General features: G+C 30.6%; 2 protein-coding genes across 3 annotated transcripts in view; both read right to left on the bottom strand.

The window, feature by feature from the left end:
• Positions 1-15,122, bottom strand: part of LOC139814585 (calcium and integrin-binding protein 1) — a 36,092-nt gene that overhangs the window by 8,169 nt on the left and 12,801 nt on the right.
• LOC139820606 (terpene synthase-like) overlaps positions 4,593-15,122 on the bottom strand; it is a 16,817-nt gene continuing 6,287 nt past the window's right edge. The window contains exons 3-9 of one of the 2 annotated variants that reach the window (XM_071791000.1): positions 7,104-7,255; positions 6,417-6,558; positions 5,793-5,913; positions 5,546-5,685; positions 5,225-5,318; positions 4,923-5,132; positions 4,593-4,869 (exon numbers count right to left, since the gene is read on the bottom strand). In XM_071791000.1, coding sequence (XP_071647101.1) covers positions 4,730-4,869; positions 4,923-5,132; positions 5,225-5,318; positions 5,546-5,685; positions 5,793-5,913; positions 6,417-6,558; positions 7,104-7,255 — 999 coding nt within the window. In that variant the 3' untranslated portion in view covers positions 4,593-4,729. The remainder of the gene's footprint in view (positions 4,870-4,922; positions 5,133-5,224; positions 5,319-5,545; positions 5,686-5,792; positions 5,914-6,416; positions 6,559-7,103; positions 7,256-15,122) is intronic. The other variant, XM_071791006.1, reaches the window with a different exon arrangement.

Here is a 15,122-nt window from a genome sequence, read left to right as displayed (position 1 = left end):
CATTGTGCGCCGACTAAATTCCACAAAACCTGTTTTTTTCTTACCTGCGTTCTTCCAAACCCCCCAGGTACGGCCAGCCAAGTGTTCGGATTATCGTAGAAGAGCCGTCCAGGTTAAGAGGATCCTAAAGTGAAGGCTGAACTTCCTCGACGTCGATAATGTCAACATTTCTAATTCTGTTTTCTTGTCATATATCTATATCTGTCCTTGTCTAACGAGAGGCATCTGTCTTTGTTCGATTACTGCGCCATCTTTTGCCACACGCAATATTGCTTATCCTGTCAACCTGAATGTGCTTTTGCACATATAAAAGTTATATAAAGTAATCTTTTTTTCTAGGTTTTCAATCTTAGATCTAATTGCACGATATTGTTCTTAAATGTTGTCCCTAGGTCATGCCGGTCTAATTTTGTGGATATTTATCGTGGAATTTTTGTACAAAGCAAATATTGTCGTCACGTATACCAAAAATTAACAAAAATATTAATTTTTTTTCGTTTTCGATATAAATTTGACCACCATGACCTATAGTCTAAGATCCCGACCTACATCGACCTTCACCCATCTGTTTTCCTAATAAAAGGTATTTTTTATCAAACCTAATGAATAAACAAACAAATCGCAGATGGGTTGCCTAATTAAATCAGCTCAAGGCTACCCTTAATTAAAAATAATTTAATTAATTTTTTTTTTATTTCTACACTCATTTGTATTCTCAAAACATTCAATACCAATCGAAAGTACAAAGAATAAGTAGGAAGGAAAAGTTAGGTTGCCTTTCTTTTACTGCTCCCTATTACCGGGTTGCCAGGTATAAACAGGTGAGTTGGTATTACTAATTTACACTCATCTGTTTTCTTTAATTGAACTATACAAAAAATAAAGATAATTTTATTGCGAACACAATGGTATTAGGTTGCCTAAGCAAAATCGATCAAGACTTGCGGTTGCCGCGCTTTAAAATAGTACAGAAAAATTAGGATTTTTCTGCGGAATAATTCGCATGTAGCTAAATTTTTGCATGGACCTTTATTTCGTTGTTAAAAACAATATGTGAAAAGTCCGCATTGACGTGACCTCTGCTAAAAGTTTTACAGAGAGTCAAAGGTAAAAAAAAAAACAGTTTTTTGCGAATATTTCTTTATTCATTAGTCCTACGGCAAAAATAGTTATTACAAAATTTGTAGCTTATAAAATTCTCTACAAAAAATGTTGTATAAGTTTTTTTGTACAAACAATACTTTTCACGTAATAAATTTTGCAAGATATACGCTGCGCGGTAAATTTACGGAGCGCGCTGACAGACGTCAAATAAATTGAAGCGTCTCACCCGCGCACTAAAAATCATATCTTTTGAACGAATCATCGTACAGAAATGATCAAAGAATCGTTGAAAAGCAGAAACTTTCAGCTTTTTATAATAATGCAATTTGGTTCATTATTCTATGATAATTTTTGAAAATTCTACAATGGTTTAAACAAATTGTTACATGCATTACTTGTATATTATTGTTATATTATTGTCATTTCTAGCGCAATTTTTCGCAAAGTTATGACGATTTTAATTTTAACGTTTCATCAAAAATTTTAAAAATTACTGAAAATGTCAATTGCTTGATTTTAAAGCAAAAAATTTTTGTAATTTTTTTCCTCTGGTAGGGTCAAAGTATGAAGTATATACTATAATATCCTGCTGGCGTTTTTTTTTTTACAATTTGGAACCTACTTGTGGCTGATTTTATGAAAAAAGGCAAAAAATGCATGTAACAATTTGTTTAAACCATTATAAAATTTGCAAAAATTATCATAGAATAACGAACCAAATTGCATTAAAAAGCTGAAAGTTTCTGCTTTTCAACGATTCTTTGATCATTTCTGTACGATGATTCGTTCAAAAGATATGATTTTTAGTGCGCGCGTGCGACGCTTCAATTTATTTGACGTCTGTCAGCGCGCTCCGTAAATTTACCGCGCAGCGCATATCTTGCAAAATTTATTACGTGAAAAGTATTGTTTGTACAAAAAAACTTATACATTTTTTGTAGAGAATTTTATAAGCTACAAATTTTGTAATAACTATTTTTGCCGTAGGACTAATGAATAAAGAAATATTCGCGAAAAACTGTTTTTCTTTACCTTTGACCCTCTGTAAAATTTTTAGCAGGGGTCACGTCAATGGGGACTTTTCACATATTGTTTTTAACGACGAAATAAAGGTCCATGCAAAAATTTAGCTACATGCGAATTATTCCGCAGAAAAATCCTAATTTTCCTGTACTATTTTAAAGCGCGGCAACCGCAAGTCTTGATCGATTTTGCTTAGGCAACCTAATACCATTGTGTTCGCAATAAAATTATCTTTATTTTTTGTATAGTTCAATTAAAGAAAACAGATGAGTGTAAATTAGTAATACTAACTCACCTGTTTATACCTGGCAACCCGGTAATAGGGAGCAGTAAAAGATAGGCAACCTAACTTTTCCTTTCTACTTATTCTTTGTACTTTCGATTGATATTGAATGTTTTGAGAATACAAATGAATGTAGAAATAAAAAAAAAATTAATTAAATTATTTTTAATTAAGGGTAGCCTTGAGCTGATTTAATTAGGCAACCGATCTGCGATTTGTTTGTTTATTCATTAGGTTTTATAAAAAATACCTTTTATTAGGAAAACAGATGGGTGAAGGTCGATGTAGTTCGGGATCTTGTACTACTAGATTTTGATGCGTACTTTAATTCTAGACAAGAATTTTGCATTTCTATAAAGTCAATTAAAAGATTAGTGATAAGAAAAAAAGCCGGTATTACAGACGGCTTTAGGATCCCCTTAAAACGGAGGTTAAAACGCAGGTTAAAACGGAAAATCGGAGGACTATTAACCTATTAACAAAACACCAGTTACCACAAGGTCCATGAATCATATGTCTCATAATTATATCATGCAATACACGGTTTTTATTTGGATCAGGAATTTCAGCAGAAATATATTTATCTACAATTTGAGGAGTTGTTATTTTAAAATTTTGCTTTATAGTAATTAATATATGAACATGAGGTAAACCACGTTTTTGAAATTCAATAACGTATACAAATGCTGCTATACAATGCGTTTCCCGGGACTCCCTCTCTCATCGAAAAACGCGCTGTGAAGGACACTCGCGGAGTTTTAGCCGGTAAAAATCCGGTACTCCCCTCGTCTCTCCCCGGAGGCGGGGGGGTCTTCCCTCTCCTCTTAACAGAGGGGGCTACTGGGCAAACCGGGCTTTACGACCTAGGATCCCAGTAGTGAGTAGTAGATTTACCCGCAAAAAGAAAAAAAAAAAATAGAAGTATCTATCAAGTGTCTATCAAGGTCATTAAACCGAATCATGGTCGGCTGCAGATGGCACAATTTCTGATTATCGCAGTTGATTCAATAATCGAGCTCTCAGCATACAGCGCAGAGTTGATCCGTGTTATTTGTCGTGATACATAATTACACATTGCATTAAACATTGTTGCATTTGGCATTTGTTTTATCTTACGCGTGACAGTGCATCTACTCTATTTGCAGAAGCGAATCTCTCTCCGTAGTCCGGTCAAATTAGACATTCAAGGTTACAATAATTTCGATAGAGCTGAAAATTCGTACGAATGTTTGGAACACCATTATAAATGAACTGTGAAAAGTCCCCATACATCCCGTGCCTGGAAAAAATTTTATTCAAGGTCAAAGGTGGCAAAAATGGGTTTTTTGTGTTTTTCAGCCGAATGGTAAGTTTTATCATAAAAATAGCTTAGACAATAATTGTAGATCGTGCAATTATCTATAATAATTGTCTCTATACTTTTTTCTGTAAGAGTCATCGTTTCCGAGATATAATCATTCAAAAAGTTGAAAAACGGTGTTCTTCATAATATGCACACGTTTCCACGTCACCTGTGAGGTAGTGTACTTGACGCGTTTTTTTTAACGTGGTTTCCCCGGTAGGCCTATTCCACGAACTATTGTGACCGTATTTAATTCAATACTGTACTATTTAATAATAAAAAATGGAAAATGTTAAAAATAATGAAAGAGGTGTGAATTGTAATGAATTGGGTTAAATTATTGGTCTGATTCATAACCATCAAATACTTCTGCATCTTCTTCTTCTTCTTGTTTTTCATGTTGTTCGTCTTCTTCTTCTTCTTCTTCTTCCTCTTCCTGCTGAGTGCAAATAAATTGTTCCAAGAGCGATTCATCAGATGTTTCCTCGCTGATATTGTATGAACTCTCTTCTGATGGCGATTCAACATTGGAACACGACTGGCCTTGACAATTAGTACATGCTAATGAACAAAACAATCCAACCTTTTTACAGCCGCATTTAGCATTACATCCCTTTGTACAATTGCAAAAAATTGTGTTGAGAAGTTTTTCCGGTGCAGGTGGGAGTAAAGTCTGGATTGGTTCCAATGTATTGTCGATCAACTTCCAACCCCAGTCCTTTGAATTTAGTTGATTACCAAGCCACACCTATAACTACGAATACGATTAAAAAAATCAATTGATTTTACATTACTACCATCAAATAAAGATCGAAGAAATTGAGGGATTTTAGGCAATGGTTCAAGATATGCAATATTTTAATATTATAACGTACTATATAATATATAATACATAACATGTACAATAACACTATATTTTAACGAAAAAATTACTTAATAATAATAAAACAAATTATAACACTTTAATAATTATAAAACTAATATAACACATTATTAATTATAAAACAAACTATAACACTAAATATCAATATTGTTATGTATAATAAATAATTTTCGATATCTTGAACGCTTCTCTGGAGGTCTTCTGAACGTCTTCCTGAAACAAAAAACAATAACACTAAGAATTATTGTTTATAATAATAAAATAATAATAATAATATTTTTAATCACCTTTAATACCGTGGCACAGCACCTCTTTCTCATATTTCTCCAACATATTTATAAATAGAGGATTGCCTCCTAAATGTTCAATTTCAATTTTTATTTTTTTGTTTAGTTCTTTTAATACATCCCTTGTGTATTTAAAAGAACCTAGTTTCTCTAACAACTCCACAAAATGATTTTTAATATTGATGTCCGTAGTTCGTTGTTTTAGAATATCTATAGGCTTTATTAAGGATATATATTTAAATTTTATAAATTAAGATACAAATTTTTCGAACGTAAATGCGTATATCATTTTTAAAGGATACTTCTTATTCGCCGGTCATCATCGTGTTTAATCGCATGTATAATAGGGAAGCTAAATTTCCCTTCGGTCAAGTCATCGCAATAATTTTTATCGTCCTGCAATGTGATAATAACAAATTCAGTTAGTTTACTTAATTAACTCTGGGAACGGGCACTCTGAATGATTCTTACACCCCAGTGTCGAGAAAATGAATCTCACGTCACAGTAATTTTTTTTATCGTTCGAGAATCTATATCTACCTTTCATTCAAGAGGTTCCGAGACCCAATTCGCATAATAGAAAATTAATCAAATTAATAATAAAAATTAAACAAATTACTTACCTTACCAACACATAAATTACAATAGTCATTATGTATCTGGTGGTAATAGCCCATTAAATTTAAGACCGATGAAAAGTCTTTATCGCAGGATGAAAATAGTTTCATCAATTTTACCATTAACTTCACGAGCCAGCCAGCCTCTATAAAATTAATTAATATACGAATTTTATATATGTAATTTAATTTTTAAAATGGAGTTTCTGCTTCAGCAGATAATAAAAGTTATCGCAAAATCATAAATATTTACTTCTTATCGCATTTTTTTCATACTGGTCGTCAGTTGGACATATTGAATTGTTTCTCCAATATATATCTTTTTTTTGTCCTCTGTTAAATTCCACTAATTCTTCAGTTAAGATTTTAACTGCCTGTTAATTAAGATATAAAAATAGATAACTTAATTTATGTTCTATTTAACAAAATAATATATTGGCTCGATTTTGTTAAGCTTTGAATTAGTACTGATTGTAATCAATACAGTGTTGATCGTAAAGAAATATGTATACAGTTTTATACGTGGTTAATTGCAAACATGTCGTGAGATTTTTCAAGAATGTTATATCTTTTAAATACACACACACACACACACACACACACACACACACACACACACACACACACACACACACACATCGTCTTTATTACTTGTAAAAGTTTTTAAATTATTTGAGGACAAACTTGTTAAAAAGCATTTAATGCTATAAATTCAATTATTTATGTTATAATATTGCAATTCTTGAAATATAGTAATATGGATACTTTAAAAAATATGACATTCTTGAAAAGTCTAAATTCAATTCAGTAATGAGGGATATTGAATTTACGAAAAGTATCTATTTCACATTTTTTGATTTATGTTTTTAATACTTACTTCGGGATGTAATTCAATTGCTTTTTCTAAAGCAATAGCCTGCATATAATTTGTGGTACCTATTGTATCACAAAGCCCATATACGGAATGGGTAACGGGAATGCCATCCCGCCAAATAGATCCATCTTGTATATCGTCGAATCTAAAAAATTAAAAAAATTTAGGCAAAACTTCCGAAAATGTCCGTGCTCAGGATTTAGGTCAAACTTTGTGAATAGGTTCCTTTTAGATAAAAAACACATATACCAAAAGGATTTTTTGCGACTCCAAAGTATTTTTAACATTTTTAACTAATTTAAGTATTTAAGTATTTATCTCGTTTTTCCGAGAAGAGACGAGAAAAAACAAATGACAGATAATAATCTCGAAAATATTATCTTAACGAGACGAGAAATTCTGAGACGAGATTTCGAGATTCTCGTATCAAAATGCATCATTAGTCAAAACATATATTATTAATAATTGGAAAAAGAGAAACTGTAGTATAAGTAACAGAATAAAATTTAATTTTTTTGCAAAATATTATATTTTACTTTTTGTCGTGCGCACTTGATTTTAACATAAATAAATACAATATGCAAAAAGCAAATCTAACTATTATATTATCTACATGCGTTTAAGTTTATAAAATTAACAACGCACATATACATAAAAGTCGATGATGCTTTACAATAAAATGTAACTTACAAAATGCACACGTTGTAAACGATGCTTATTATATTGTTGATTTGACGCAGTTTATCATCTGGTATCCTTAGCCAGTAGTTAAACGCCACCGTTAATTTTGTGCATCTATTATTTTCTACACTTTGGATGTATTTGAACGGCTCCAAAAGTTCCTATATGAATTGAACGGAGAATTAAAATATAAAATTACTAGCTGATGTCTCGGGCTTCGCCCGAGAGTCGTTTTTCTTTAAACTATTTCATTTATTCAGTAAAATATTCAAAAATGAGTATTATTATTAAAGAAATGTTGTTCATTAATACCTATTATTTCTCGAAAAATTTTAAGAATTTTAAAATTCTCTCAAAGAATTGTATATGAAACGGGGATAGAATTTTCCGGGGAGTGCTATAAAATGTATAATTTTTCGTTACCGATCTTTTTGGAAGCCGGTATTAGAAATTTTTCCAATTTTTCGGGAATTAATTGACCGAATCGCAAAGAATTGTATATGAAGTAGGGGTAGAATTTTAGAATTTTACGGGAAGCGCTGTAAAGTGCATGATGTGTATAGCTTTTCGTTACCGATCATAGAGATATATATGTGGAATTTTTCGGGGAGTTCTGTAAAGTGTATGATGTGTATAGCTTTTCGTTACCGATCATAGAGATATAAGAATAAAGTGCGCGAGTCATATGTTAGCACGTAAGAGGCTGCGATATAGGAATAGAAAAAGAACGCTGCATATAGGCCCTTTCTGTCTTTGTCTACGCGCGCATGCGATCTCCATGTTACCGATTTTTTGGAATAAATTAAAAAAATTAACAAATGAGATCGTTCATAAGTCGAACAATTTTAAGTGAATTATATGATAAGTTGCTACTTTCATATATTATCTGTCAAAACTAATAAATCAGGCATTTCAATTCGTGACTGTCGCGAGCAATTAAGAAAATATTCGCACATTATAAGAAAAAGAGAAAGCGATTAAGAGGATATCCCTGGTAACCATTTCCGATAGAAAACGATAAAAAAATTTCTTATCATTTTTAATACGGTTAATGAATCGTTTATTTACGGTACTCTATCAGAAACTCACGTTACAAAATACTTGGGATCCTATCGTAAATGTCTTATCAACTATAAGTTTCTATCGTTTTTAATATGGTTAGTGAATCGTTTATTTACGGTACTCTATCAGAAACTCACGTTACAAAATACTTGGGATCCTATCGTAAATGTCTTATCAACTATACATCAGTTTCTATTGTTTTTAATATGGTTAGTGAATCGTTTATTTACGGTACTCTATCAGAAACTCACGTTACAAAATACTTGGAATCCTATCGTAAATATCTTATGAGCTATATATCAGTTTCTATCGTTTTTAATATAATTAGTGAATCGTTTATTTACGGTATTCTATCAGAAACTCACGTTGCAAAATACTTGGGAGGTGCTTTTCAGGTGCTCCAAAATTAGTACAAAATGCGGATAAATATTATAGCTTGTTAAAGTGTCATAGTAACTATTATAAGAATTTCATGAATAATAAAGAGGTACATGTATATGAAAGGTGCATATTTAGCGGAATTGTGCTCCACACTGCAGCGTACAGTAAAACTATTAAAACCAACGATTCTCTGTAGTACAATTAGACGATGATACAATTATCGAAATATTAAGTTTTATTATTGTAAATAAATGTTGCTTTGTCGTTTGTAAAGTTCTGACAACCATGCGGTCTAATCAATTAAGAATAAATCATATGTTACAAGTTACTAGCGAAGCACAAGATGAAAAAATAATTCCGATTCAGCTGATAAACGTAAACTTGTGGTCGTCGAAATGAAATGTGACAAATTTCTTTGTACAATGCCGAACCAATTTGAAACATTATAACTATATATTAATATATCACTTTAATTATCGCAGGCTCTTACGTGCTAACATATGACTCGCGCACTTTATTCTTATATCTCTATGATCGGTAACGAAAAGCTATACACATCATACACTTTACAGAACTCCCCGAAAAATTCCACATATATATCTCTATGATCGGTAACGAAAAGCTATACACATCATACACTTTACAGCGCTTCCCGTAAAATTCTAAAATTCTACCCCTACTTCATATACAATTCTTTGCGATTCGGTCAATTAATTCCCGAAAAATTGGAAAAATTTCTGATACCGGCTTCCAAAAAGATCGGTAACAAAAAATTATACATTTTATAGCACTCCCCGGAAAATTCTATCCCCGTTTCATATACAATTCTTTGAGATTCGGTCGAGTATTTTCCAAAAAATTAAAAAATTCGGTTTCCAGAAAATTGGTAGCAATAAACTATACACTTTATAGCACTCCCCGGGAAATTCTACCCCTATTTCATGTACTCTTGATAAAAATTCGGTCCACTAACGAATAAGCAGTTCGCGGACAGACGAACGGACGGACGGACGGACAGACAAACAGTCGGGTTTTATATAATAGTACACTGAAAAAAAATGATGTTGTATCAACAGCATCAGTGTAATTGAAATAAAATTGGTTGATTCAACATCAATATTAATGAACAAAATGCATCAGATAGTCAATTTATAATCCAGATATTTGGTTCAATAATATCATTGTAGTTGGAATATCTCGTTATATCAATCATATATCTACTCATCCCAAACACATAATTCTTTATTATAATTACATATGAATTAAATAACTTTCTTGATGTATAATTGAATACCATGTAATCTATGTAACTACATCTGCTGTCACGTCAACTGCGTGAAATACTTAAAGGAAATCAACGGTACGGTTAATGTTATTATGGTTGCTACATATGCACCATCTTGTTGATTCAAATATAAATTTATTTAATCTGTATACTTTGTGTATATTGCTACAAATCAGTTATTTGTCAGATATTGCACTTAAATATTATTGATTCATGTGCAATGATTTTTTAGAGGAAATAGAAATGTGTGTATATTAATTACACAAATGCTCGATGCAATCGACACGTGTAATCCTTAATATCTTTGTGTACATATATAGACAAGATATTATAAGTACATGTTTCAATCGTATCAAACAAATGTGTAATCAATATGAATACATTTCTATTTCCTCTAAATAAAAAAATGCATATGATTCAATAATATTTAACTATAACACCTGACACGCGTAATGCTGTTAATTTAAAAGTACGGCGACTACGTAAAATACTTGAAGCGAGTCAACGGCACAGTTAATATTATCATGGTTGCTACATATGCACCATCTTGTTGATTCAAATATAAATTTATTTAATCTGTATACTTTGTGTATATTGCTACAAATCAGTTATTTGTCAGATATTGCACTTAAATATTATTGATTCATGTGCAATGATTTTTTAGAGGAAATAGAAATGTGTGTATATTAATTACACAAATGCTCGATGCAATCGACACGTGTAATCCTTAATATCTTTGTGTACATATATAGACAAGATATTATAAGTACATGTTTCAATCGTATCAAACAAATGTGTAATCAATATGAATACATTTCTATTTCCTCTAAATAAAAAAATGCATATGATTCAATAATATTTAACTATAACACCTGACACGCGTAATGCTGTTAATTTAAGTACGGCAACTACGTAAAATACTTAAAGCAAGTCAACGGCACAGTTAATATTATTATGGTTACTTCATATGCATCATCTTGTTGATTCAAATATAAATTTATTTAATCTGTATACTTTGTGTATATTGCTACAAATCGGTTATTTGTTAGATATTACACTTAAATATTGTTGATTCATGTACAATTGTTTTTTAGAGGAAATAGAAATGTGTGTATATTAATTATACAAATACTCGATGCAATCGACACGTGTAATCCTTAATATCTTTGTGTACATATATAGACAAGATATTATAAGTACATGTTTCAATCGTATCAAACAAATGTGTAATCAATATGAATACATTTCTATTTCACGGAGAGAAAAATCTTACTTCTGTGGTATGAGCGCCTCCAATGCATAAAAAGCATGTAGCGCTTCCTTGCATCAAACGCATGAATTTGTCCGTTTAAGGCAAGGATAATATTCTACTTCATGCTTTAAACGGACAAATTCATGCGTTTGATGCAAGGCAGCGCTACATGCTTTTTATGCATGGGAAGCGCTCATACCACAGAGGTAAGATTTTTCTCTCCGTGTTCCTCTAAATAAAAAAATGCATATGATTCAATAATATTTAACTATAACACCTGACACGCGTAATACTGTTAATTTAAGTACGGCAACTACGTAAAATACTTAAAGCAAGTCAACGGCACAGTTAATATTATTATGGTTACTACATATGCATCATCTTGTTGATTCAAATATAAATTTATTTAATCTGTATACTTTGTGTATATTGCTACAAATCGGTTATTTGTTAGATATTACGCTTAAATATTGTTGATTCATAAAATCCTAATGAAGATTTAAGTGCTATGTTTGATATTTTGAGTAATGCATTTGCAAATCATCCTTCGGAATACCAAACAATGCTTTATTTTAAATCATTAAATTCTTTAATAGTACCGCAAGAAATATGCATCGGCGCGTTTATTGATTCTAAACTTATGAATTCTGCTAAACACACGCTCATAAGAAATCGAAAAATGTGCATTATACCTCTCGAAAAAATATTAAAGACCTTTTTAGAGTTGCCTGATGTATATGACAAAATAATGTCCAACATTAGAAAAAGTGAACAGAACGAAATAATATCAAGTATATTACAGAATGAAATATGGCATTCTATTAAACAACAGCATAACAACGATGTATTACCTTTGATTCTTTATTACGATGAATTGGAGATAAATAATCCATTAGGTACTCATCGAGGTTTACATAAGCTTGGAGTGGTATATTGCACTATCGGTGGTATCGAGAAACAATACGCGAGTATGCTTGAAAATATTTTTTTGATGCAAATACATAACGTTACTGATTACGTACAAGTTGGTAATAAACAGATTTTTGCACCTCTCATTAATGAGATTAATAAACTTCAGGTTAACGGTATAACTATAAATATCGGAAATTTGGAAAAAAAGGTAAATTTTGCGCTAATGAATATTCTTGGAGATAATTTAGGGATTCATGCTATTTTCGGATTAAATTCAAGTTTCAATTCTAATTATTCCTGTAGAATATGCCTTGTAGATACATTAACTCGTAAAAAACAGATTCTTGAAGATGTTGGGTTACTTCGAAATGTTGAAAATTATGCAACAGATGTCAGTCATAGAAATCATGGTATTATCGAGGAATGTACTTTCCATTCAATAACCAATTTTCACATCACAAAAAATCTCAGTGTCGATGTAATGCACGATTTATTTGAGGGAATTTGTCGCTACGATTTAGGTCAATTGTTAAACAGGTTAATAAATAAAGACAAATTATTTTCTCTCGAACAATTAAATAATAGAATTTACTCTTTCGATTACGGGGATAATTATTCTACAAACATACCGCCTTTAATTAACAGGGATGCTTTAAAAAAAAGATATATTATTTATTCTGCAGCTGAAATGGCATGTCTTTGGAAATATTTAGGTTTTATAATTGGCGATCTTATTCCAAAACAAAATAAAACGTGGAAATTATACATACTGCTTAGAAAACTGATGTCAATTATAATGGCACAAGAAGTAACCGATGAAAATTGTAGCTTATTGAAAAAGCTAACGAGTGAACATCATAAATTATATATAAATTTATTTGATGATACATTAAAACCGAAGCATCATCTTTTACTTCATTACCCACGAGTTGTGCAACAGATAAGTCCTCTCAAATATATGTCGTCCATACGATTCGAAGCAAAACACAAAGAACTTAAACAGACTGCAAACGCTATTACGTCTAGAAAAAACCCTGCATATTCATTAGCTATGAAACATCAACTACAATTAAATTGTAGATTTATCTCAAATAAGGGGTTTGAAAATCGTTTAGAGTCGGGTGTCATCTTGCATGAAAATTTGATAGATATCGACCTTTTCAATAATTTTAAATATATACTACCGTTTGTTTCTTTTGATGGTTATAAATCTTTATCTTGGATAAAAGTTAATGGAACATTTTATAAACCAAACATGGTTATTGTAATAGATAAAACTAATACCAAATTTGGCAATATTCAATATATTTTAAAAAATGATTTACATGAAACTTTCTTTATATATAAGGAACTAAAAACAGTGCAGTTTAATTCTCATTTTTACGCATATGAGATAGAAGACACACAGTCTTGGGGATTTATGGCTCAGTCAAAACTTGAGATGTATAAAACTTGTAATAAGCATTTTATTGAGGGTAAAAGCTATATTCCAGTGCTTTAAACTCTTCCCTTCACTATTCAGCTGCCTCTTCTGTAATTTTAACTCTTGCATTGCAAAAATGATTTACGTGAAACTTTCTTTCTTTCCGTGAGAGACGAGAAAATCGCAAGCAAACTTATGGTAGTGTATAAGGAACTAAAAACAGTACAATTTAATTTTTATTTTTATACGCATATGAGATAAACTGTTTATAGTTTAAGTTATGCGATGTAATTATATAAGTACGTATATATAAGTGTTTTTTGCGATTAGTCTAAGAAATTTCTTTGTGATCTATAAAGCTTGTAATAATAATTTTATGAGGGTAAAAGCAATATTCCTGTGCTTTAAACTGTTCATAGTGTTTAAGTATGCTATGTGATTATGGCCTAGTTTACACCGATCACTTGATACGCGTATTAAATAGTAAATAACTAGTAAATAAGTCTGATTATTGGCTAATCAGTTCAAATATATACTATTTGATACGCGTATCAAGAGATCGGCGTAAACTAGGCCAATATATAAGTGTTTTTGATGATAATTCTAATAAAGTTCTTTGTAACAGAAAAACATTTAATTGTTTTAACTTTCTCACATTTCACAATTATGTAACGATATTTAACAGTATGTATTAATCACAAAATGCTTGAAATATCATGTTTTCTGTTGTTTTAAGTAGAATTTGTAAAATACGTAAATATTGTTATCAAAATTGTATTTTGCGTTATTTGTCACACAATTCCTAGTTGGTAACGTTGTCCATGTTGCCACATTAAAATAATGTAATGTTAAAACTTCTATCATTTCTATATTACTTTAATTACATGTATAATTTGCATAATTATTAATGTTTATATACTAATGTGATTACCAAATAAACGATAGTATGTTTGAAACATACAATCATTGCTGTTGTTTTAAATAGATGTACAATTCGTAAAAGCTATTTATGTATTTTTCTTTTAAAAAAAAAGGAAAATATAAATACTTTTTGATTCAATGTAAACAATTATTCTTTACCTATTTAATGTAAGGATTAATTGCTTACATTGAATCGAAAATTATTTATAATTTTCTCTTTTTTAAAGAAAAAAAAAATAAAAATAGCTTTTATGAATTCTACATCTATTAAAAACAACAGTTGCGATTGTATGTTTCAAACATACTGTCATGTTATTTGGTAATCATATTAGTAGACATTAATAATTATGCGAATTACACATGTAATTAAAGCAACAGAATATGATAGCAGTTTTAACATCACATTATTATAATGTGATAACATGAACAATAGTTGCAACTAGGAATTGTGTTACAAACAACGCAATATACAATTTCGACAACAATATTAAATGATCTAAATAAATTCACTTGCTTTTGAAACAACAGTTTTCTTATTCTTAGAGCAAGCATCAGTGATTTATTCAAACGTAAATATAATCCATCGAAACGTATAACTTGTCTGTTGAATAATATATCCAGTCCAATAAAATATAAATTAATATATATCAAATAAAAATGCTTTTAAAACAACTATTTTTTTATTCTTAGAGCAAGCATCAGCGGTTCATTCAAACGTAAATATAATCCATCGAAACGTATAACTTGTCTGTTGAATAATATATCCAGTCCAATAAAATATAAATTGATATG

Source organism: Temnothorax longispinosus, chromosome 1, assembly GCF_030848805.1.
Source record: "Temnothorax longispinosus isolate EJ_2023e chromosome 1, Tlon_JGU_v1, whole genome shotgun sequence".
Taxonomy (NCBI): domain Eukaryota; kingdom Metazoa; phylum Arthropoda; class Insecta; order Hymenoptera; family Formicidae; genus Temnothorax; species Temnothorax longispinosus.
This window is presented reverse-complemented; position numbering and strand designations above follow the sequence as displayed.